At 48.3% G+C, this 24,304-nt stretch overlaps 1 protein-coding gene across 1 annotated transcript; it reads right to left on the bottom strand.

The window, feature by feature from the left end:
• Positions 1–2,856: 2,856 nt before the first annotated feature.
• Positions 2,857–16,885, bottom strand: DRD3 (dopamine receptor D3). Its single transcript, XM_030946364.1, has 7 exons — positions 16,786–16,885; positions 14,293–14,584; positions 9,221–9,333; positions 7,878–8,020; positions 6,635–6,831; positions 5,409–5,754; positions 2,857–4,581 (listed from the first exon to the last, which is right to left on the bottom strand). The coding sequence occupies exons 2-7, from the start codon at positions 14,572–14,574 to the stop codon at positions 4,385–4,387; spliced, it is 1,278 nt and encodes a 425-aa protein (XP_030802224.1). The 5' UTR covers positions 14,575–14,584; positions 16,786–16,885; the 3' UTR covers positions 2,857–4,384.
• Between the last annotated feature and the right edge of the window lie 7,419 nt (positions 16,886–24,304).

The following is a 24,304-nucleotide window of genomic DNA, read 5'->3' as shown; positions in this document are numbered from 1 at the left end:
CCTACAGCCTTGTGAGCCTTCCTTTGCTCATAAGGCAGAAGGTAAGGTGGCAAAATACTGCCAGGAGATGACATTGTTATGTCAATATGAATTCATTCTTATCATTAAATAAGGAAAAACACACTTCAGTGGCTCATTCAAAGGCTCATGCAGATTTGGGATACTTGCATTGATCAGAGAAAGAACTGATGAGCCCATTCTTCTTGTTAGATGAGCCAGGTGTATTTGCAGGTGTATTTGACAGCCAGGGTCTGTCACTTTGTGACCAAATCATCACACACTTAGCTGAAACCAATCAGATTGCTACTGCTGTCCTCTGGGTTGTCCACAATTCCTATTTGTAGTTTTCTGAGTGTCACCATATCAGCAGCCTGCAGGCTGTTGATCCTGCCTCGAAATGCTGGCATCGATTAGACATTCTTCAGAAAACATCAGCAAGAGCAATAAGCTGCAGCCAAGCTCTGTCTTCCAGGGGAGCTGCCATCCTGAGCAGGTTGTGCTGGCCCCAGCTGGGAACAGAGAACCCCCTGCCACTCCAATTCCCCTCAGAGAGGCAGACTCCAGGTGCACTCCCTTCTCTTCCCAAGGGGGAAGCTCCCTGTCCTTAGCCCCACAGTGGGGTCCAGCTGAGCTCAGCTGCGTATCTGGCCAGGCCAGCCGAGCCCCTAAGAGACCTAAGGAGGGTTGCCTGGAGAAGTGAGATTTTTCTGCAAGGCTTTGCTTTGTCCTTGTAGTCTGGCAAATGTGGATTTTAATATCTGCAGCTGGGACTGTTAAAACAACATATCCAACAGCTGCTGCAAGGTACCTGCAGAAAACTCACTGAGCAGGGTCACCTGCAGAGCACTGGTCTTTGATGGCAGGTGAAACCTACCTCCTCCATAAATTCCTTGCCTTTCCAGGAACCTGCTTTTTTCTCATGGAAGATTGTTTTATCTTCTGCCCCATGGACCTTTGCACTCTTCTGCTTAAAGATTCTTGCATGGTCTGGTGCCTGTTGTGCCTCTGACAAGGTAGAGCGTTTTATGGTTTCTTTGTTTGTATTTTACAGTGTAAAACTCAACATAAAAGCTTTTGGTTTTAACTCTGGATGGCTTCAGTTCAGTGTCTGGTACCATTTGGGATTTTGGTAACTTGGGTAACCTGTGTTTTTGGTCCTAGACCTGAAGTTTAACACATGCAACATGTGGCACATCTGTCACAAATGGGGAGCCCCAGTTACAGTGGAATAGCAAACTGTGGGATATGTGGGTTCCTGCAGCTGAGCCACAGCCCATGGCTCTGTGAGCTGGGAGATGGTGGATGCAGGGGATAAATGGTGTTTTTCAGTCCATTTCTCAGGCGTGCTGTAAACGTGTCTAGACAGGCAGCACTTGGATGGCTGCCTTGTGCCTTGTCGGGGGGTGGGGCTGATCTTCCCGGTGAGTGTTGCCAGCTCTCCTTTATCTCCAAAGGGTCTTAACTCTCCTCAGCCACGGTGGAGCTGCTTCCCGGCTGCTCTCTCGTTCACAAATGTCTTGCAGCACGGGGGCCCTGAGGTGCCCCACTGCAGCTGTCTGCTGGCGCGGGGTGGAGGTGAGCTCACCCTGCAGCGCTGCATCTGCACTCCTGCCCAGCCCTGCTGCCACAGCACCTGGGGCTGCCTCCGAGCTCCCTTCTCCTCTCTGCAGGAAAGGAGGCTTCTGCATTATCCCAAGGCTCTTCTAATGTGAATATCAGCATGTAAATTAGTCCCCCCAGAAGGCAGAGCACAGTGTCACAGCTCACCTCTCCCAGCCAGTTGTGGAGCCAGGGAAAACAAAACACCAAGGAGGAAAATGTGGAAAATTAAGGTTAGTAGGAGACATTGAGCAGTTGGAAAAGGAGAATGCACATTACTCTGCTGTAAATAATGAGTGGGGGTGTGTCTTGGGGGGCCCTCAGCAATCTCTCTGGCTTGCTGGAGAGGCATCAATGCTTGTGCCTGTAATTGCTTCTGTTCCTTGGCATTTTCTATAGGATCACCTATGATCATATTGACAGAGGAAAACTGGGCAGCACTTGAGGGAGGAGAAGACAGAGATTGTTTTGGTTCTCAGTTGAGTTTTTGTAATTGTGTGAGGGTTTTGTGCTGGTTTTTTTGTTTTGTTTTGTTTTGTTTTTTTGGTCCCTAGTCAGTTCTGTGATCTGGTAGTTCAGATCTTAGTAAAGAAAGGACATGTTTAGATACAGAATTTTCCCCATCCCTTATAGCTGTGTGGACACAAAAATGCTGCTTAGTTTTCTGCCACACCTCCCGTTCTTACCTCTATCCTGAATCATCTTGGGGATCACTCCTTGAAGAACTCGTTCAAATTCAAGTAAGCTGAAGCTGACCCCTGAGAGATGCTAGGCCAGGTCTTGAAATGGACCTAGTTATCCTTTAGATCTTTTCATTTCCTCCTTTCTGACAATTGTTATATAAAGCAACTGGACTGGTGATCTCTGTTATAAAGCATCTTAATGAGAATTACTTGAGTGGCAATCTGTCCACAGGTTGGTTCACTTGATTCATACCTCCTCCATCCTGTGTGCTGCCTCCTGTGCTATCCAGCATCTTTGAGCAGATGGAGTAACACTACTGCATGTCTGCCTGGTGTAGCTGGGAAACTAACTGACTGTATTTCCAGAATTTATCCGCTGGAAGTGCTTACAGCAGCCTTTGATTTCTTTCCCAGTTGCAAAGAAAATGCAAGTAATAATAAAGACTTCTTGCAGGTGTCCAGGTGGATGATAATTTTTTACAGGGAAAGTGTTAAGAGGGCTACAGATGACAAAAGGCTTATGAAAGGAGGTACATTAATCACAAAGATACCAAAACTTCCAATTACACTTGTGTTTTATTGGGTTAAGGCAGTTACAATGCAGTATGGAGGGCACCTGCCCAGGCAAATGACACATGCTCTCCACAAGATCCTCCTCCCAAAACCCAGACAAACCAAAGCAGCAGCTAGAGCTCTGGCATGTGCTCTGGAGGCAGAGAACAATGGCTTTGGCTTCATATTAGGAAGGAAAGGAAGCCCTTCCCAGACGGAGAAGCTGTGGCATGGACACAGGCAGGAGCAGCACACAGAGTTATGCCCAAAGCTATCAAACGAGCATGGCTGACAGCACAACTAAGCCAAGTCCTGGCAGTGAGAGCTGAAGCCTCTGATCCAGTACAGCAAGGGGGCAAAATGGGAGAACCAAGCTGAGGCTCTCTGGCCCATGCCAGGTTTGTCTATACGAGGGGAAGAGCATTAGAATGATTAGAATGCCCTGACACGAGACCAGCTTACGGTACATCAGGACTTGTCTGGTTTTTTCATCCAGGAACTACTGGAGATGGCTTTGTAGAATACTGCTAGGAAAGGAGACCATGGCCAGGCTGTATTTGGCCAGCTCCTGGATGCTGGGATATACAGATGCCACATGTGATGACAAGAGTATTGGCAAGGGGCATCAGGGAGAGTCCTGGAGCTGATCCCAAGGCAAATGTCCCTTCTTACTGAGAGGAATGTTATGAAACAGCTCTCCCCCAGGTATGGGCTGTAACTGGAGTTATTGCAGCAGCCAGGTGGCACAAACCCTAAATCTAGCAGTGCTCCGGTCAGGAGAGGAGCACAGGTGAAGATTGTGAACAAGTTTGGAGATAGGGTGCATGCAACCAGCTGAAAAAACAGGTTTGAATCTATGGCAGCTGTCAAGAGCCTGGTTCTCTTGGTGGCCCCTGTAGATCACTGGCGTGTGTGGTAGTTAAGTAGTGGCCAATCTATCACTGGTCCTTGGGTCAGGAGGAGAGGGGACCCTAGGGTAGTGTTGCACTTGTCATGTGAGCTGACCTACCAGAGGGAGAGCAGCCACCTCTCTACCTTGCAAGGAGCAGTAAAATACAAGCTGGCAGCACAAGGGACGATTTCATTTGCAACTAGGGCGATTTTCTCAAGCACTTAGACTGACCCAGTTTTACAGGCAAACCTTTTGATGGAAACAACAGGAAAGTTGTTATTTCTCCATCAGTGCTCCTCTTCTAAGTTTCCTTGTCCAATCTTCACTCTTGTCTCCTGACTGAAAAGATCAGGATCCTTATCAAAGAAGTCAAGTTCTGTCCTCTGATTAGGACTGCTGTGCATGAGCTGGGAGCCTTCTGCAGGCTGAGGTTCCAGCTGTGGGAGGGCAAATGCATTTCCAGCACGTAGGCAGCAGAGATGAGGGATGCCATCTGCGTTTGGGTCGCGTGTGCCCTGCAAGCCTGTCAGCTCCCAGCAGCGATGCACTGTGCTGGCTGATGTGCTGCACACCCAGGGCTGCGTCCAGCACTGAGGGACTCACTGGCTTGTCCCTGTCTTCTCCTCCCAGACCCGTGCAGCCCAGTGTGGCCCCACAGTCAGCAGCAGAGGATCTTGAGGAAGGCTTTGCGGAAGTCAGTGTTGAAGGTTGTGTAGATGATGGGGTTCAGGGCACTGTTGACGTAGCCGAGCCAGGTGCTGGCACTGTAAAGCCCTGGAGGCACGTGGCAGGATGGGCAGTGGGCATTGAGGATGTGAATCAAGAAGAAGGGCAGCCAGCAGACTATGAATGCCCCTGGGTTTAGAGAGAGGCAGAAAACAATCCGTGAGTTTAGAGCAGCAACTATTTGGAAAAGGGCCTGCACTGGTGACCTCTCCCTCCAGCCCCTCACTATTTCTGTATGTCACAAACACTGGAAGCCACGTTTATTCCTGGCACAGAGGGATTTGACAAAAGCTTAGGCTCCTTGGGACAAGCTTTGTGAATGTATGGAGCTTCAGAAGTGGTCTGATGACAGACAAAAGCAAGTGGCCACAACTTTGAGGGAAAGCCTCAGCTGCTTTAATCAGTTAGAATGACGGCTGCTTTATTTTCCTGCTACTACTGAGTTAATGGGGGGGAACAGTGCATCTGGTGACCACAGCAGGTGACAGGGACACCAGTGTCCTGGCTTCTCTACCCAGCTGTACGAACTGGTTCCTCTGTGGCTCCTTGCCTCAGTTTCCTTTTCTGTAATCAGATTTAAGAGCTTCTGCATGTATGGAAACTTAGGATTGTTCCAGCCTTGCAATAGTAAAACAAAGGAAAAGGAAAAACAAAGGTATTGGCTGTTGCTCCCTCTAGTAGGGCTTGTTGGCCACTGATTTTAAACACAAGGGTAACAAAACAGTAAATAAAACACTAACATATGTGGCTCTCAACATTTGGGAGCATTATTCTAGATCCCTAAATGTCCCACTGCTGTCTCTCCTGAGTTTGTGAAGCAGTAACAGCTGAAGCCAAGGCCCAGCGTGCATTTTTTTAAATCTCAATATTGTATTAAGAGGTTCTGTATTAGGAGGCTCCTGGAAGTCCCAAACCATCACCCCTTGCACCCCACAGGCAGAATGGCTCTCACTCACCCAGGACAATTGCCAGCATCTGTGTAGCCTTCCTCTCCCGCAGCTGGATCAGTCGGGGCTGCTGCTGGGCCAGCCTCAAGCTGCTGATGGTTCCACCATTGCTGAGCCTCCGTACCTCCACTGCTGCCTTCGTGCTCCTCCTCCTCTCTTCCCACCTGCTGGTTTGGGTAGTCCCTGGTGCCTTGGTGAGGGATGCCTCGTGGCAGAAGCTCCGGTACCGCTGCAGGCTGAAGACAGCGAGCAACCTCCTTTTTGTAGACATCTCCTGGCCTGTGCATTTGAGCGAGAGACAGGGGGAAAAGGTGCCTTGGCATCTGCTTGGCAAAGCTTTCCTCTCCATGTGTTCCTGCAAAAGATGATGCCACAGAGGATCTGGAAACCATCCAAACTGCTCATTGGGCCAGAGGATGATGAGGGAAGTTGTAGGAGTCATCCTTAGCCTCACTTGCCTCTTACATTGCACCATGTCCTCTGCACTGACCCGGGGGTTAACCAGCAGTTGACAAACCTTTGCCTCCATCCCACCAAGGAGAAGCATGAGAACAGTAAGAGCAGGAATACCTGCTCTGCTAACCTCCCATCTGTATTTTTGTGTTGGCCCTGCTCCCCTTAGCATCCCCACCCTTTTAATGTAGCTTCGCTGTGCAAAAATGGGTAAAAGGAGTGGATATGCATGATCAGGTAATTCCTTTCAAACTGTTGTGTTGGTTCCCATGGTTGCAGGTATTTCATCTAGAAAGGTCAGCACAACAAATGTTGCATGCACCATCAGTATTTTGACCTCTTAAGTCTGTCAGATGAAGAGGGTTTTTCATTTTAATAACAGATGTTAAAGCCTGTGAAGCCCTGAGAGTGAAGCTTCATAGAGCAAAAATCAATAAATGAAGACATTAAAATCAATAAATGAAGAAATGATGCAAAAAATGAAGACTTATGCATGGCTGAGAAAACCCTGCTCTGAAGAAATACTGAAATAGGCTGTGCTCTTTTCTACTTGCCACTTCTAGAGGGCAGAGATACCCAGGGAATATCCTCTTTCTAGGGGTCTGAAAAGGATTTAACTGGAGCTTCTACACCTCAAATATCATGGTGTATGAGCAAGGGATGGGATGAAAACATCATGTTCCTCCTTATGCTTTCTGTTCTGTGTTTTAACCCTTTGAGGAGAAGAGATGATGCATTCCTCTCCTTTTTGACAGCTCCTTTTGGGTTCATGTGGCTCTTACTTGGTGTGCATAACACGGTTTGGTGCTGGCGCTCTGGCTGCCCTGCCGGGTGAGGGTTCGCTTCTTTTGCCTCTGTCTGAGCACGAGGTAAATCCGGACATAGAGCAGCAGGGTCACCATGAAGGGGAGGTAGAAGGACACCAAAGAGGAGTAGATGACGAAACTAGGGTTGGATATGGAACAGACACTGGGATCCCCTGGGGAGGAGAAGAGAGAGAGAGGAGTGGCTGAGCTGATTTCAGTTTAGTACAAAGAGACTCTGGTGTGTTGGCAAAGCGAGACAAAAGGTGGCTGGGGGCAAAGGCAGTCTAAGGAGTGCAAATCATGCTCTGGCTTACCCAATTACCTAAGTGATGCTTAAAATTAACCCAACACAGGGCCAACAAGCATTAGCAAGCATGCATCTGCCTGCCTTTCTGGCCAACAGCTGTTCTCTTCCCTCATGTCTATTCCCACCCTTTTTCCTATTCCTTTGTCAGCCTCTGAGCTGCCTAGTTGCAGAGTGTGCATTCACTCCTATCTGTCTGAACCAGGCAGAGGGGGGCAGCAGAATTTCCCACTCCCATCCCTTTCCTGCCTCAAGCACTGCAGAGAGGACAGATGAGAGCAGAAGCTTCTGCCTGTGACTTAGTGGGAAGGAAGGCTCCCCTGTCCTCTGCCTCCAGGGAGATTGTGCTGCCCTAGCTAAGGGAAAGGAAAAAGACCAACCGGCTTCCAAGGTGGAGGCTAAGTTGTTTGCCCTCCTCAAAGGATTAGTTAAGGAAGCAGGCAGCCAGCTGGATAGGAAGGAGGTCTCTAACAAGCAATGCTAATATGCAATCCTTGCTGTTTAGAAATGTGTTCTGTATCAGTCAGAACTGTGCTTCTGAACCTGTGGATATCGGCAAGATGCCATTTAGTGTGTGTGTGTGTGTGCTGTATGTACTGCACGTTTTGCTCTGTGTGCTCAAAGTGATTGTTTGATGGGAATCTGAAAACCTGGACACCTATATGGGCATTGATTTGGCAGTAGAGCAGGCAGGTTTGCCCTTTAGAGTGATAGTCAGTGTCTACCTGAGCAAATGGCAAGTTTATAGACAAGAGTACATGGGGATTTTTCTCTCCCTTCATAGTGTGGTTTTTAGTTCCTTAAAATTTCCTGTAACTTGGCAAATCTGCAGACCCATGTTAAATGACCTGGCCATACACAGGGCAGCTCCACTGCCAACCCCTCCTGCGTGCTATTGTTCAGGGTATCACCTACCTGTAGTATTGAAGCCAAAGAGGAGAGGGCATGACACTGCAAATGCCAGCATCCAAACTATCACAATCATGAGAGAGACTCTCCTGCAGGAGCTCTGCCCAGTGCTGTACTGGTACTGAACTGGTTTCACCACTGCGGTGTATCTGCAGACCAAACCAGCTCCGGGAAGAGGAGATGGAGGAAGGAGGGAGGGAAAGGACCAGTTTTTTAAAAGGAGAAGTGAAAGCAGCACAGGGAACATGATGGTGAATGTGGTGAAGAAATAGAAGAGGAAAGTAGAGAAAATCAGATGATGGGATCAGCAATTTGTAGAAATGGTAAGTGGGGCATTGGGGGGAGGAACAGAGGAAATCAGAGTTAGTTGGCAGCAGTGCAGAGAAAGCTTAGCAGAACTCACAGCATGCAAAGCTACAAGGTTTGGGCTACCAGGTGGATCAAGAAACCCCAGGAAATCCCTAACCCTCAAGACCCTAGAGTTAGAGGGGCACTGCTGTGAAAGAGCACTCTGGAGTAACCACAAACTACTAAACTGTCTCAGCTGCCTGGTCTGGTGTTGGCCTGACAGGCAGAGGGTTGCCTGGGGGCAGGTTGTCAAGGACCTTCAGTTGCTGGGGTGCTCCAGGAGATGCAGCTCAGCAGGGCAAGGATTTGGAAGGCACAGGAGTCACATCTTTAGGAGAGCCTGGGGGCTCTGTCTTGCAGACAGAGCCAAACTGAAATGGGGAGACAGATTCCCATGGAGGAACACCTGACAAAAGCACCATTGAGAGCTGCCTTGCATTACTGTCCTTGAACTACACATTACAAAGGTACAGCATGCAGTATTTTTCCCTTCTCTCATTCCTTGGTCCCAGTAGGATCACATGTGACAAGGTTTTGGCTCCCAGCCCTCAGCATTGCTTAAAATAGGCTCAGTTTTAAAATGCAGAAAACCAGAGCAAAGCTCAAGATTACACAGCAATAATCTTCATCTCTCTCTGTGAATATGGCAGGATTTTGTTTATTAAAGCTTCATGAGTGAGATCTCCAGAAGGAGAAATCCTATTTGACACTCAGTGGGAGCTGGATGACCAATTGTGGTTCCTGCCTTTAAGAAGCCTAAGGATGTGGTTGACTATCTACTGGGGATGTTTTATTGCTTGTGTCTCCTTGCCCTCCAGTGCAGACCTCTTCTTGCAGAGCCACATAAACAGCAGTAGTGGCAGGGACAGACCTTCAGGGGTTTGTTGTCCTGAGGACACTGATGTGGTCTGTGCTCACCCCACTTCTTTGTCCCTGCCCCACTGGGGCCCAGGGCTGACCCCGATATCCAGGCTGTCCCCCTGGATGCTGCTGTGTCTCACCTGTCAATGCTGATGGCACAGAGGTTCAGAATGCTGGCTGTGCACATCATTACATCCATGGTGACGAAGATATCGCAACAGATACGGCTGAAGGTCCAGACCCCTCCGGTCACCTGCACCAGTGACACAAAACTGTCAGCCTTGCTCTGCACCAGGGCCTGACAAGTTATGTGCGAGGAGCTGCTCTCCTCCAAGTATCTCAGCAGCCTGGAGGAGCTCCGCAGTGATGGGCAGAGGGAAACTGAGGCACCAGTGTTGTGTGCAAGATAACACAGCAGTAGGTCGTGGAGAAGGAGCCTCACTTTAATTTCAATCCTTTATGTGCTCTTACAGAGGGTGGCAGGGAGAAGAAACAGCAGCTATCCCTTCTCTCAAGGCCTAGCATGAAAAACGGATTTAAATTTGCTATCACTGTATTTATCCTTTGATTAATGATTATCTGAGAAAATCTAAGGGCTGAAAGTCTTTCTCAGCTTAGCTGCCAGAGTGCTCTTGCAGGCAGTGAGCTGGAAAAGTGCTGCAAATTTTTTGCATTTATGTATGAAACTGAGATCTGAGACTGAGGCTTCTCAAAAACCTTATTTGAATTCTTATCTCAGTTACAGATTTTGATTATTAGATCTGAGTGAGAACTAACAAGCTACTCAGATAAAGGGGCTTGAGTTGCTACCAAGCTGTTCTGGTTGTTTTCAATTTTTAATCTGAAGTGTGTGGTTGTGAAAGCTCAGCCGCAGCCTAAGCTCAGTCTTAGTGATGGAGAAAAGTGGGGCTTGGAGCAGTCACCAAGTTCTTGACAACAGTTTTTTTGATTGACAAGCATGTTCCAAGCACTGTGTGGCCCTGCTGTCCTTGGGCTTGGGATGACAGCCTGATTCTGAGGGAGGTGGTCTGCCTCAGTGCCCACTCCTTGTAGGAGATGGAGGGCAGGCTGCCTCCTTGTTCAGCTGCAAACAAACCCAGTCCTGTGCTGAATGGGGGAGTAGGAGAGAAAAAAGGGGGAAAGTCCATGCTTGGGAGAGAGCCTGGATTTTAGCCTTCAGCCCTGTAGATCCTGCTGTTTCATCTGGGTCCTGGGAAGCAATCAGAAACTGCCACTAGTTTCTGGTTCTCTGCTCACATTTAGACAACATCTGGAATACTGCACCTGGTTTTGAGGCATCAGTAGAGGAAAAACATTGATAAACAGGAGTGAGTCCAGTGGAGAGCCACCAAAACAATCCACAGGGGCTGGGGCAGCTAAGGGACCAGCTAAGGGAGCAGGACTTTTTCAGTCTGGAAAAGAGATGGCTTTGAGGGCTGGGAGACTAACACCCTCTGGTGCCTAGTGGGAGGATATTGAAAAGGCTGAAGAAGATGGAGCTGGGTTTTTCACAGCAGTGACAGCAGTGGTGCAGTGGGAGGACAAGAGGCAACAGGAATGAGCTGGAAGAAAGATGCAAACTGGTTATGAAGGTTACTTTTCTGACTACAGGGACAGTGGGACAGTGGAGCCAGTTGCTTGGTAAGTCTGTGTAGGATCCATCCTAGGAGCTCTTCAAAACCCATTCAAAAATAAGTATCTCAGACCGTACTGGAGAGGGTGCCACAAGTAAGCTTGGCTTCTCAGGCAGTGGGTCAGCCCTGCAAGTGTTGGTGCCTAGGAAGGATGCAGCCCCCTACTGAGAAAAGCACTTGTACAAACACAAAATTCACTCTGTGAGAATCGTTTAAGAAATAATCCCGAGAAATGTAAATGATTTGATAGTGGCAGCATTCCCACACATGGACACAGAAACTTGCTGAGGTGAGCTGTGTCTTTTGGGTGTTCTCTGCTGGACCCAGCTGCTAAATTTCAGAAATCAGGTATTGAGTGAGTCAGTCTTCTATTAGACCCTCTGACCCTGAATGAATGCAGGGGAGGGAAACAGGAATTGGCTTGCAGAATGCAGAAGGGAACTGTGCTTCCTTCTCCAGTTCTCTTGATAATGGAGGTGCTCCTTTGTTTTCTTATAAAAAAGTAAGTAAAGGGGAAAAAGTCAAACCAAAACAATTGAGCTTTTCTACACAGATGAGCTACAAGACATGCAGTCTGAAGGCAGTCCATCTGAGATTAGGGACCTTAACAGGTAGGTTCAGCTTCCTAAGAAACACTACACTGGTTTTACTTAAGTTTCAGATTTTGAGATCTACTTGACCACCTCAAAATATATCAAAAAATTTCTGGAAGCCTTTGCAGTGGGACCCAGTAAGGGATGTTTCTGCAGTTTGAGGTAAAAAGCAATGCAGTTTCTTTATGAGCTGTGGAGTCTGAAGAATATTTCACCAAGCCAGTGGCAGGTGTTCACATGAAAGCCAGCTGCTGCTAACCCAGCATATGAACAAGCACTTAACTGAGGGAGTTTCCAAGGTCCTGAGCATGTTAAAATGCTGAGCTCAAGAATGTGAACCATTAAAACTGAAGAAGGTGCTGGTGGGGATGGCTCAGAAGTGAGCCCTCTCAGGATGATGCTGTCACATCACCTGCATACTAGATTGCAGCTTGTGTAAGAGGATGCTTGACAGATCAAAATGTTTGGGCTTAAAACCCGTTCTCACTTCCACCTGCCACTTCTGAAATGGGGAGTAGCTCTGCTGGAGTTGGTGAAGTAGTTAATATTTACCTGTGGGGTATATGAACCCAGAATTTATTCCAGAATTTAACAGTGAAGAAAAACCTTTTTATTATATGCCTTGTTCAACATTTTAAAAATTCTATTTCTGATCTTCCTTTTATTGCTCTGTTCTAATCATCTCTGCTACAACAGCTAGAACCTGCTAGTCTGCATTCCTGGTTTTCATGTGCTGGCAGGGTACTTCTTCTTTATCCCTCCGGTGCTTTTTGTCCAGGAATCTCAAAGGGTATCCCAGGTATTAATTAAATGAATCCTCATATCTGTCTGGGTGAGGTGGATGGTCAAATATTAATCTCTTACAGCTGATGAGAGCAAACTACAGAGAGATGAGCCGATACAATCTCTCATTACCACTCAGTGATTATCCAGCAGAAGAGTGTCCAGGGTGAAATCTGGCTCTATCAAACACAGTGCTCAAAATCCCTATATACTATTCAGGTCAGGTTTTCACCTAATCTTCTTCACGACCAGTCTGCTTTATCTACAAAATTGTGGTGTTATTATTTTTAACTTCCAAACTCTATAAGAAGCTTTCCAGTTAATGAGTGCCCAATGATTATTTTTTTAAACTTATGCTTATCCACCACTCTCCTGAATTCTTAAAATAAACAACAGAATCTCCACAATTCGGATATGAATGGTGATGCTGCATTGAGGAGCACATGGATGGGAAAGTAGGAAACCAAGTTGCATCAGGAAATGGCAGGCATGAAAGTAGTGGTGCATCTAAGCAGGCTCCCTGAAGGGTTTTGTGCTTGAGAGCTGATGCTTGGGGCTGCTGCTGGCTCCTGCAGCTGTGAGATGGCTGCTCATGGGTTTGCACAGTGGGAGTACACAGAGCACTTGTGTGGTCAGCACTGCTGAGCTGCAGTAACTCAGCTCTGTCCTCCCTCTGACACCAGTCCAGCAGAGCTCCTGGAGCTCACAGAGCAGCTTAGGTCTCACTGCTCCCGTGTGAGAGACAAGATGAGCAGACAGTGTGACTCCCACACAGTCTCAGCAGACTAGACCTCAGTGACAACCTTCTCCTGATGCTTTCTTCCCCTTTGGAGGTAGAACTGGATGTTGTGAGAAGCCTGAGGAGGGTGTTCCCAGCTGCCGCATGTCCTCCTCCATCTATGCAATGACTACATGGCATGATGGTGTTTAATGCCCTCAGACTCCAGTGGGGAGGATACCCTGATGCCACTGTGCTGGAAACCTTGGTGAGCTTCAGCAGCCACAGCACCAGGGATCAGTAAAGGAGAGGGCAGCAGTATTGGTGTGTCAGACCTACATGTTGGCCCCCAGAAGATTGCTAGACACTGCTAAATAGCACTTCTGTGCCAGAAACCTCCTTGAGATGAGGATTTTGAGGCTATAAAATGTTCCTGTTGCTGCACTGTCACAGCCTTCCCAAAAGATTTCTCAGAAAGAGACAGTTCTGGTTTGCATGATTGATAAAATAACACATTTCATGGCCACTGATGACTCTAAAAATGGAGTGTAAAGCACAAACTTCACAAGCAGCATTTAAATCTGAGGCATTTATCCACCTTAAGCTTTTCCATAAATAAGGGCCAGTTCTGAAGTCTGGTTTGGCAAACCTTCAGTAGATGAATAGGTATTCTACACAGTTTTAGGGACTGAATGATTTTTTGGCAATTTCCAGGCTCATGGTGTATTGAAGCATGATGCCATTTCTGCTTCATTGATGGCATTGCTGATCCATAAACAGCAGCAAATATTGAAAAACTTTGGGGCTTTTTGGACTGTTTTTTAAATCTTGGTTTTTCCTGGAGTTCTACAGCCCAGTTTTACAAGAAGTCCTGCGCAATGCTAGGATGGGTAGTTTGGGTTTGGCATGTGTATGAGTTCTTTTCTTTGTTGTCTGGATAATTCTTGCATCAGCTGCTTTGATTATCCAAGCTCCTCAGACAGAAATTAGTCTTGAATGGGTCTACAAACACAGCTAGGAAATGGACCTACTGTTGTGCTCACAAATCATGACCAAGGCATTGAATGGGGCAGAGGCTGCTCCACAGATGTGCCTCAGTCCCACCCTGTCCGCAGCAAGAGTGAGTGCCAAGTATTTTCTAGAGCAAAGCATAATGTGATTTCATTAAAGACTGGAATGCACTTGAGCTGATAGACTACTCCAGTCTCAAATAAAACTTGACTATTAATAATATTTTTTAGTTGCAATCAAACTGAAGAGTCTAACTCTATCTTTCTGGGATGGCTTCCCACACACACACACTCTCTTATACCTTGTTTTTAATAACTCTGTGTAGCACACCCAAGCAGTACACAGCCTGCAGGACAGCTCCAGGGCTGTTCCCCACAGATCAGTCTAAATGCTGCTACAGCCTTCATTAGGAACATGACCACGCGTGCAGTGGTGTGGTTAAATTCTGCTGATCATTCCTGAGAGGTACTCACCTCCAAGTACACCATCCATGGCATCACCAAAGTAGCCACCAGCAAATCTGCCACTGCCAGGCTCACCACGAGGTAGTTGGTGGTGGTTTGCAAGGAGCGTTCCCTCAGCACAGCCAGGCAGACCAGCACATTCCCAAAGATGATGGCCAGAATCAAGATGCCATAGCACAGGGCGTAGTAGGTGTGTGAATGGGGCAGCTCAGGCTCTGTGGTGCTGTTTGCCCCACAGGGAATGGGGTCTGTTGTGTTAGGATGGCTGCTGGCTCTGGTGAAGAGGGCCATGGGGCTGCCACTGCAAAGAGAAAGAAAGGATTGAAAATCACAGCTCTGCAATGACTCTGGAAAACAGAACCCCCTGTGGGTATTGGGATGATTTTTATACTTTCTGTATGAATTCTTCTCCAAGCCAATCAGAAAGGTATTTTTTCTGCTCATATACAGGCAGAGCTTTGCTTAAAGACTTCCTTGGCCTGTTCTGTTCTTCACTGAATCTAAGCCAAGAGAAGAATGCAAGATTTCATCTCCTGTGTGCATGTGAAAGGTGGATCTTACCAACCAATGCAGCTGTAGGAAAGTGGGCAATGGTTTTGAGAAGCACCAAAGTCACACCACAGTATAAGTCAGCTGGGCAAGAGTGCAGCCTGAAAGACAACAATTTGAAATGATGAGCAAGACCCAACACAGCTACCCAAACATACTAGGGCTTGGCCAAAATTTGGAACTTAAATATATTCTTCTGGGAAGTATCCTCTTCTTTCTCTCATCAAAAAATGTCTTCAATAAGTTCACACACTCAAGTGCTTGGCAGCCTGGCAGCAAGCACCACCTCCAGAATTCCTCTTTTCCTGTAGCATGTCCCAACCCCTGCCTGCCTTGTAAACGGTTGACTGCTGGTGCTGTTCCCATTCCATCCATACGGTGCTCTGTGTTTTCCATGCCTGGCCAGAAGATATGCTTCCTGTGCTGAAAAGCAAGCCAGCTTGATGTTTGGGATGAAATAATGGAAGGATGCTTGCAGGGTGCTCTGCATTTCTTTTCCTTACAATAGATTCAAGTCTGTTCTCAGTAACCTACCCTTCCTTGATTTAAGAGGAGGATCTTTTTCCAGAAATATGAAAGCTGCTGTACCGAGGTTGTTCCATGACATTTAATGGCTTGTATCTTTTTTTTCCTTTGCTACTGCTCCTGTTGCTGAACTCATCATCAGTATGACAGGTATGAAAAGCAAGGACAAAACATTGCAATACCAGTGGTATAAATATTACTCTGTTTCACCTCACCCCTTGAACAGCAGCATCTGTGATGCACAACTGTGCAATGGGTATAAATTGCTCCAACCCCTTGGCATAAACTCATCCTTAAAACTGTTGCTACTTTCCCCTGATGATTTGTAGCTGGGAGAGGACAAGGATTGAATGAGATGGAAACTGAACTTCCCCATGTCTTGTAAACACAGATCCCTCAGAACAGGGTGAAACAATCTCTTATGGCTTGTGCTTGTCTCCTCTATCTTTCTTCTGCCTGACCCTGACAAAGAAGTTAAGCTTTCCACTGGATCACGAAGATCTCCTGTAGCATGAGTGCTGCTGCTGGGTCCACGACTGTTCATAAAACAGTTGAGCTGCAGCCACCCAAAGACAGGACTCATTTTACTGTGTCCCTTGCACAGACACAGTTCCCACTCTGGGAATTCTGTATTGTCTGGAGCCAGGAAAGGCTGGTACTGTAGTGCAGGAAAAAGCAGCTGCCTAGGTGATAAGCAAGGCCAGAACACGGAATAAACAAAACATCACCAATAATATACATAACCAGAAGGCGTAAGGCATCCCAACACACAGTTTGGCTATGGGTTTCCTCTCTTGTCTTCTGTTTCTTATATTCACAAGCACTCTTTTTGACTCTCACCCCAAAGTCAGTCTTCCCTCCTGAGATCCCTCCCAGCCCTGCCAGGTCCCTCATCCCTGGACTGTCCTCAATGTCCCCCCCCGCCCCGCCCAGTCCTGCTCACTCCACACCTGGCCAGGGTGCTGCCAATCCAGGCACGTACCAGTGTACCTGGCTACCCTCACAGAGGGGTGGCAGGACACCCACCAGCCGGGGTAACGGGGTGACAACTGCCATGGGGACAAGGGTTGCAGCCGTGGGGGAAGAGCAGAGGGAGGGGAAAGGGGGGGAAGGGGACGCTCCTCCCGTGGGTCTCCGCTTCGGAGGGGTCCGGGTGCCGGTCCCGGCTCGCACGGCAGGTCCAGGCGCGGGAAAGGGTTCGGGGTCCGAGCCGGGGGTCCAGGTGTGGCGGTGCCTTTGCGTTCGTCTCCAGCCGCGGGAGCTGCGCCGCTCCCCGTGGTGCCCCGGGCCCGGCTGCCGTGTGCCCTGGCGATGCCGCGGGGGCCGGGGGCTGGGGAAAACCGGCCAGGGAAGGAGGCGGGGAGCTGCGGGAAGAGGGACTGCCGGCACCGGGCGGGAGGGGAGCGGGAGGCAGCAGCCAGGACTTACCCCCGGCCCGTCGGGCCGTGCTGCCGCCGGGCAGAGCTCGGTCCCGGTCCAGGTCCCCGGTCCCGCTGACTCCCGGCCCGACCCGCTGCCTCCCGCCGCCTTCCCGGCGCGGAGCCGCGGGGCGGGACCGGGCTGGCCACCTCCTCCCGCCCGCCCCCTGCCCCGGGACCCCGCGGTGCCCGGCCGGGGGCGGCGGGACCGGGGCCGCGCTCGCCGTGCCCTGCTCAGGTGCCCGGAGGTTGCCCTTGTGCCCGAGGGGCGCGGCGGAAGGCGTCCGGCGCCGGGGTCCGCAGCAAGGGCGTGCTTTGCTGAGGGATGGAGCTGCTCCTGCCTGGAGGCGAAGCGGGGAGCCGGGGGCCCGGGGCGCCGGTGCTGCGGCCGAGCGCGGGGTGATGCCTCGGCCGGGACTGCTTGCCCAGCAGACAGAAAGTTGTCATTTAAAAAAAAAGCAAAAACAAAACAAAACAAAAAAACAGTTGAAAAAATTATCAAAGCAGAGATGATTTTAAGAAGGGGGAGGTTTAAAAAAGATATATATTTAAATAAACTACCTTAAACCTGAGATGAAAGAGTGCGGGTAAGCGAGGAGGAAGTTGGAAAGGAGACTAAGTTGGGAAGCATCCTTCTCCAGGGACCACTGCCAGTAGGCACAGAATGAATGGCCAGGGCACGGCTACAAACCCTGCGGCATCTCTGTGATGTGGCTTCCCTTGAGGTCTGAGATCGAGTCCTCTGAGGCACAGTTCTCCTCAGACTGTGGTCACTGGGGTACGAGTGATGCCAGTGGATCTTCTCTCTGGAGGTTGGGTTGTGCCCACCACCCACTCTGGCGCAGCAAATGGGGCTTGCAGGGAGTTGTCAGGAGGGTACAGGAGGCTCAGCAGCAGGGCTGAGGTTTCCCTTCAGTGCACGTAGGACCTGTGGCCCTAAGCAGGAGGAGACAAAGTGCCCTTCCTCTTTATGCAGCCACAAGTCAGAGCGGCCACAGGCTGGCTTGTATGTCGGCAAGGAAAAGAGAAGATCCTGTGGAGAGCAGAGCTTATCCACTTATTTTTAAGAATTTACTTCAAAATGATGTGTTGGGACTTGGGCTTCCTGGGTCATCTCTCCTGCCTGCAGCTTTGTAGGCTAAGCTCTTTGTGGGTGAGAGTGGTAGGAGGGAGAGGTGCTGTAGAAAGCCCTCATACCCATCATGTGTGAGGGGTGAGAGTACCGTCTTTAGCCTTGCTGGGGATGGTGAAAGTGCTCCTACGGCTTTGATGGGACTAATGAGCACCACTGGCTTTACCCAAGGCTGTGACTGCCCATGGCTGTGGATGGCACTGGAGGAGTGTGATGAGTCACTGCCCACTCCCTAGGGCCACACATGCACATGTGTCCTGCTGGAGGAAATAGCTGCAAGGCTATGAGACCAAATGACCTGTGAAGGGCTCTCCAGCCCCTTCATTCCCTTGGGAGCCCCCAAACGGTGTGACATGGACAACATTTACCATGCTTATGTTACATTTGTACAGTCAAGCTTCTGCCGTCAGCTGAACCATACTGCTCTCTTTTGGGGAAATGCACTTGCTGGTGGTGCCTGGGGCAGTCCAGGAAGGGGAGAAGTCCTCCTACCCATGTCCAGCAGAGGCTTTTTAGCTGTGAGCTTGGAAAGAGTCCAGCACAGGCACACTTGTGTGGTTAAAGCTGGAGGGGAAAGCACACACCATGATGCTCGTCCTGACTGGCGAGAGCTGTGCGAGTCACAGGCCGGGTGTGGATGCCCAGTGAGCATGACTCCTCACAGGGGGGCTGGCAGAGGGATAGAGGCATTTAAACTTCATTTTAGCAGTTTTTAAATGCAGTTTGTTTGTGGGCAATTCCCAAAGGAGTGTGGCTGGCAAAGTGCTCACACTGGCCCGAGGGTGATGGGACCTTGCTGCTGTCATCTGTTCAATGTAGCAGCTAACCACAGGTCGATAAAGAGACACTGCCTGGCCCTCCTCGAAGGTAAGGGAGATGCAGCAGGGGGAATGCACTGCTATAACCACAAAATCTCCATTGTTTTGCTTCACATTTTTATCTTCCAGTGCTGAAACTTTCCCTTTGCCTTGCCTTGTGTGTCAGTGGATCCCCTAGTTGTGTCTCCCTTGTGAAACTTGTTTCTTGCTTTTAATTATTTTTATCTCATTTCTTAATATTACTCTGACTCCAGGAAGAAAAAAATCATAGACTCACAGAATCACAGACTGGTTTGGGTTGGAGAGACCTTAACACTCATCTAGTTACAATCTTGAACACTTCCAGGGATGGGTCATTCACAGCTTTCTTGTTCCAGTGCCTCATCACCCTTACAATATCTTCCTAATATCGAATCTAAACCTACTGTCTTTCAGTGTAAATCCATTCCTCCTTGTCCTGTCACTAGGTGCCCTTGTAAAAAGTCTGCCCCCATTTTCCTTGTAGGCCCTTTTAGGCACTGGAAGGCTTCTACAAGGTGTTCATGAAAGCTTCTCTTGTCCAAATATAATTTCCAAAAATAATCTAGTTGTAAAGGCTTCTGTTCTATTGAAGCTCATTATCCTAAATACTCCCTTCCCACCTCCTTCCTGGAATGGCTCCCTTCACACCCCCTTGTCTGGTTTTCCCAAGACTGGAAGCTCTTTGGGGAAGGGACTTAATGACTTTCTTGTGTCTGCTTTGCAGTAGAGGTCTTGTGGAGCAAGATAATAATCTTTGTGATAATTTAATTTAGACTAGATTGCACCACACACAGAGGCAAGGCTGAATTAAAATTGCATAAGCAATCTAGATTGTGATATTTTCAGTGGGTTTTATTAACAGTACAACTTCTTTAATACAGTAGTTAGTGCAATGTCTCTCTCATAAAATTCTCTCCTTCTTCTTACCCCAAAATCAAGTGTGTGGTGCATATTTGCCCTTGTTAAATATTGGACATGTTGCAGGCCTTGGTTGTCACATCACAGTATCACTGGAGCAATGCAGAGAAACAGGTCAGTAGTAAGTTGTTAGAACCTCAAAATGAAAGAATATGCCAACAGGCATTGCTAAAACTCCTGATTCTCCCACTCCTTCACAGGCTTTCTGTCCAATGTGCAGAAAGGAGAGAGGTGCCATTGTTACCAAACCTGGTTAATTCCCAGCCTGTTTCTTTGCACTCACCTCCAAGAGCAACTCCTTAATTCTCCTTTTCAGTCCTATGTGCCCTCCAGCTCTTTGGTAAAAATTTCAAATAACTTGGATAAATGCCAGTGTTCCCTCTTAATATTTGCCCACCTCCTTGCCTGTCAGTCCTGAATGTTGCTCTGTGCTGTTTGTCCAGTGAGAGTTTGTGCACTCCTGTTCCCTTGTGCATCTCTACAGCCTGTGCTTGTGTTTCTTCCTTTGGTTTCCAGCCACAGTTTCAGCATCCTGTCCAGTTCCCAAACCTGTTTGTCCTTCCCTACTAATGCTGATTCCCAAGCTCCTCACTCTTCACTTTGCCATCCTGGCTGGGTTGCTATGCCCTCCACTACCACAGCTTAAAGGATTGTTTGCAAATTGTATTTATTGTGATTTCACACCACAGTTGCTGTCACTACAGCCAGTATTTGAGGTGCAGTGTCTAAAATGTGTCACTCAGGTAGAATAAATCCTCCATCCTACTTCCTGCAAGCCAGGGTGCCCTCGTGACAGTATTATTAAAATACTCTGTATCCATGGGGTTTTTCAATACCCGACTGCATAAAGCCCTAATTTGACCTCATGGCTGACACTGTTTGGAGCAGGATGCTGGACTAGACACCTGCTGGGTACACTTGCCAAGCTGAGTTATCCTACACTGACATGAAAATAACCTTACTTGCTGGATGTGAAATAAACAGAACCTTTTTGACTGGCCCAACCTGCAAACTTCCAACAAAACTTTAATTCATACCCACACCTTCTAAGCAGGATATGCCTGCTTGGCCTCAGTAGCTTTACATTTTTTACAAAACTCACCTGTTTTCACAGTGGTGGCCAAAATGGAACTCAGTCAGCTTCAGGATTATCTGTGCACAGCAGCTTGCAGCATCAGTACAGACTCCTCGGAGAAACTACTGCAGCTCATGTCAGTTAAGATTCATGTGAGATTCAGATCCTGCTGGTATTGATTCCCTTCTGCCCAGCCTTTACCTTCCCTGTCCCCTCTGCCAGCAGTACAGAAAAAGGTGGCACATCCCAAACCTGCACAGCCCACAGAGATGTGAGTTTGGTCCACAGGAAGTTTTTGCCATGCAAATCACATCTGCAATGGATTTTATACAGCAAAACGTTCTGACTCCAAGGGTGGGTGGTAGCATAATAACTCTCTCATCTGCTGGTTAGGTATTAGACTGGGACTTTCAGGTCCAAGTCCTCCTTCTGCTTTACCTCAGGCATAATCTGGTTTAGAGGAGCTCTCTCTATTTGGCAGAATTGTGACTTCAGGCACTGTATCCCATAAAGCAGGCTGACTGGATAAAGCCAGCATCCTGCCAAATTCCTCTCTAAAATTACTGTTTTGGTCCTGTTTTGCTTTAATTAAATTTTGGTCATGTTAGAACACAAGTTTTGCAGCATGTCACTGGAAGGATGGATCCTGCCACCGTTTTCTTCTGCAACAGTATTGGGCAATTGCTGCTGCTCATGAGGAGAGGAGATGGGGGTTTTAAAGTGGTGAGGATGACTTCTGCAGGGATGTCTGACAGAGAAAGGGCTGTGGAGGGGGCCAGAGGATCATAATGCCATACCTCAGCTTGTGGTGTCTCCCCACAATCTTCACACTGCACCATGCCCAGGGAGTCCAAGGGGCTCATCCAGATGAAGCAGTTTCAGGAGATAAGAGAGGGAAAATATCCATGTGAGAAAAGGCATCAATTTTCAAAAGTGCCCTTATGATTTTTGGAGTAACCCATTCATATTTTCATGCCAAGAAGCCATGGGGAGCAGCAGGGCTGTCATTACCTCTGTCCCTCCTTCCTTCCCCAGAAAATGATCCTGTCTGCTCTGTGAGGAACTGTGCTGCTGGGGCTCACACAGTCCTCTCTGGTGAGGCACAGCCCCTCAGTAGCTGGGCTTGTAAAGGTGGCCCTACATCTCAGAGACGCTGGTTATGGTTCAGCACCTGCCACAGACACCTCTGGGCAGCAGGAAGGGAGGTGTTCTTTTCCTTTGGCACGGGACAGCTCTGCACTACTGGAAGGGAGCAAAGTGCCCTGGAGGCAAGGCTGGTTGTGGGAACAGTTGCTCAGTTTGAACAAGAGGAGGTCTCCTACAAGCCAAACCCAAATGCTAACGCTCCATTATCTTCTCAAGCCAGTGCCCTTGCCTACCCCATTTCTTCCCATCGCCTCAGCCTGAGGATCCTTGGCAGACAGGATCCCTCCTTAGCAACAGTCTGCTGCAGCATCAGCTCCTTCTGTGGTGTCCGTGCCCCTCTTCTTCCCTCCCACCACCTCTATCCTGAAGGGCTTCTGTGATCTTGGCATCATCAGTACTGGTGCTTTTTATTGTACATCTGAGATTCCTGCTCCAGCCTGGCTGTCTGGCTCAGGGGTGTTCTCACATCTGGTGACAGGTATATGCTCATCTCACTTCACATCTTTAAAACTCTTTTTCTGTCTGAGACAAGAGGCTATATGCACACATGTGCATGCAGGTGAGTTGAAACAGGTGTTTGTGGCTCCCTCCTGTCACTCACTGGTCTCTGGCCCAGTGTCCACCCAGAGTTACCTCTCACTTTTTGTGGCAGTGTTGTCACCCCACAGACTGCTCTCACCAGGCAGTGGCACTGACCACCTCTCCTTTTCCAGCTGTGGTGTGACTGAGCAGCAGACATCTGTGTCCCTGGGGAGGATGCTCACTGGGGAGACCGAAAGCTTCCTAAATGGACTTGGACAGTCCTAATTGCCTCTGACCAAGATGCTTGTGTATCCCACAACACACACCAAGCACTTAAATCTCACTCAAGAGCGTTGCCTCTGCCAAATTTTGACTTTCTAGCCTGGAGGCATGACCCATGAGTAGTGCAAGAACACTCCAGGAGATTTAGTTTCTATTTTAAGAAAGACAGCAGAAGATTCCATTTCCACTTTTTTTCAGAAATTGTTGTTCCAGAAGCCTGAGCTGCCTTTTTCTTCCTCATGCTGCTGGTTTGTGTGGGGCTTGGAGTAATGTCGTCCTCTTTAGGTTTGCTGCTACTCCCCGTGTCGGACTTTGGTCACTGGGCTCTAACTTTTCTCTACAGTATGATTGAGATGGTTCATAGTCATGTTTCCTTCAAAGAGCAATGAAGCTAAAAGGGTCTCAAGCATTTTTACTTAAAAGCACTGGAACACTGAGCTGAGGCAAGGCCGACAAAATTATAGCCCAGACAGTGAGCCAAGAAATTAGGCTGCATTCTGGTACTCTTCATTATAGCTTTCAACTGCTGTATACAGACAAACCATGAAATGATATCAAGTGAAAATTGTTGGGGTGGATGCAGCATTTTTGCATTTCCTTGGCTGTGAACCGAAGTCTCTCTGCTTTCTGTCTGCCTTGAAGTCTTCCCTCCTCCAGACCTCCCCTTTCTTTCCTTCACCCCCTCAAGTACCTGCCCCGAGTATTACTCATCTGCTTGCCTCAGTGAACTTTGCTTTACCTATGGTTTCTTGTGAACTTTTCAATGCCAACCTCTATTCTGGGCTGTCTACTGGGACAAAAAATGTTGAGAACTGCTGCTGCCTCCCTGGTTTTCTCCCCTGCATCCCTGGAGCACACTAGAAGACTAGTAGCAGTGTAAGGTGTCGCTCAGAATAGCATCTTCCCATCTCACTGCCATTTACATGCTGCTCAGGTTTTAAAACCTCACACTAAGTGCTTTTTCCTGAAGAAGCAAACAACAGCTTCATCAGAGCCATCTGCAGTGCACTTGCAGTCGCACAAGTGTTATGTTGCTCCAGGCTAATTTATTTATTTCTATTAAGCCAAGCCTCTGAAAGCCAGAAATCAGAAATTCCTGTGTGCAGTTATTTTCAACTCTGGGGCCAGGACTTAGTTGTGGAGTGAGTACTGTGGGCCCAGGGCTGTGGTGCCATGGTAGCTGGGCCATCACAGCTCCTTGGGGCCATGGAGTGGTTCCCTGCGGCTGGTGTTTGGGGAAGAGGAACAAAGAGGTTTTGTGAAGAAATATCTCACCATGGAAAATGCCCGAAAGCCAAGAGCCCAGAGCATCTGGCTTGCTAGATCTGATGAAGGACAGATATTCTTTCAAACATCTGAAAGCCTGTAATACTTTCACTGTCCTCCTCCTGCAGCAGCACTTACTGCTGGTTTGCCCAAGACCACTGCAGAAGGTATGACCTTCTTCTTCACTCCTTTTAATTATGCTGCACATAGCAACTTTCCATGCCAGTGGCTTGATTCCTGCTGAACATTTTCAGAAGCATTAAACTGGAACTAGAACGCAGGGGAACAAAATGCCTTTGTTGAAACTCTGCTCTTTAAAATTGAAATCTCATATGGTTTAGAGCTCATA

The sequence above is a fragment of the Camarhynchus parvulus genome, chromosome 1 (assembly GCF_901933205.1).
Source record: "Camarhynchus parvulus chromosome 1, STF_HiC, whole genome shotgun sequence".
Lineage (NCBI taxonomy): Eukaryota > Metazoa > Chordata > Aves > Passeriformes > Thraupidae > Camarhynchus > Camarhynchus parvulus.
This window is presented reverse-complemented; position numbering and strand designations above follow the sequence as displayed.

What these genes read in the sequence shown, in the direction of transcription:
- DRD3 (XM_030946364.1), bottom strand. Translation starts at nt 14,574, where the DNA reads ATGGCCCTCTTCACCAGAGCCAGCAGCCATCCTAACACAACAGACCCC. An exon ending in TGTGCCATCAGCATTGACAG is followed by an intron (nt 8,021 to 9,220) that starts GTGAGACACAGC and finishes TTTGGTCTGCAG; the next exon opens with ATACACCGCAGTGGTGAAAC. An exon ending in GATGCTGGCAATTGTCCTGG is followed by an intron (nt 4,582 to 5,408) that starts GTGAGTGAGAGC and finishes CTCTAAACCCAG; the next exon opens with GGGCATTCATAGTCTGCTGG.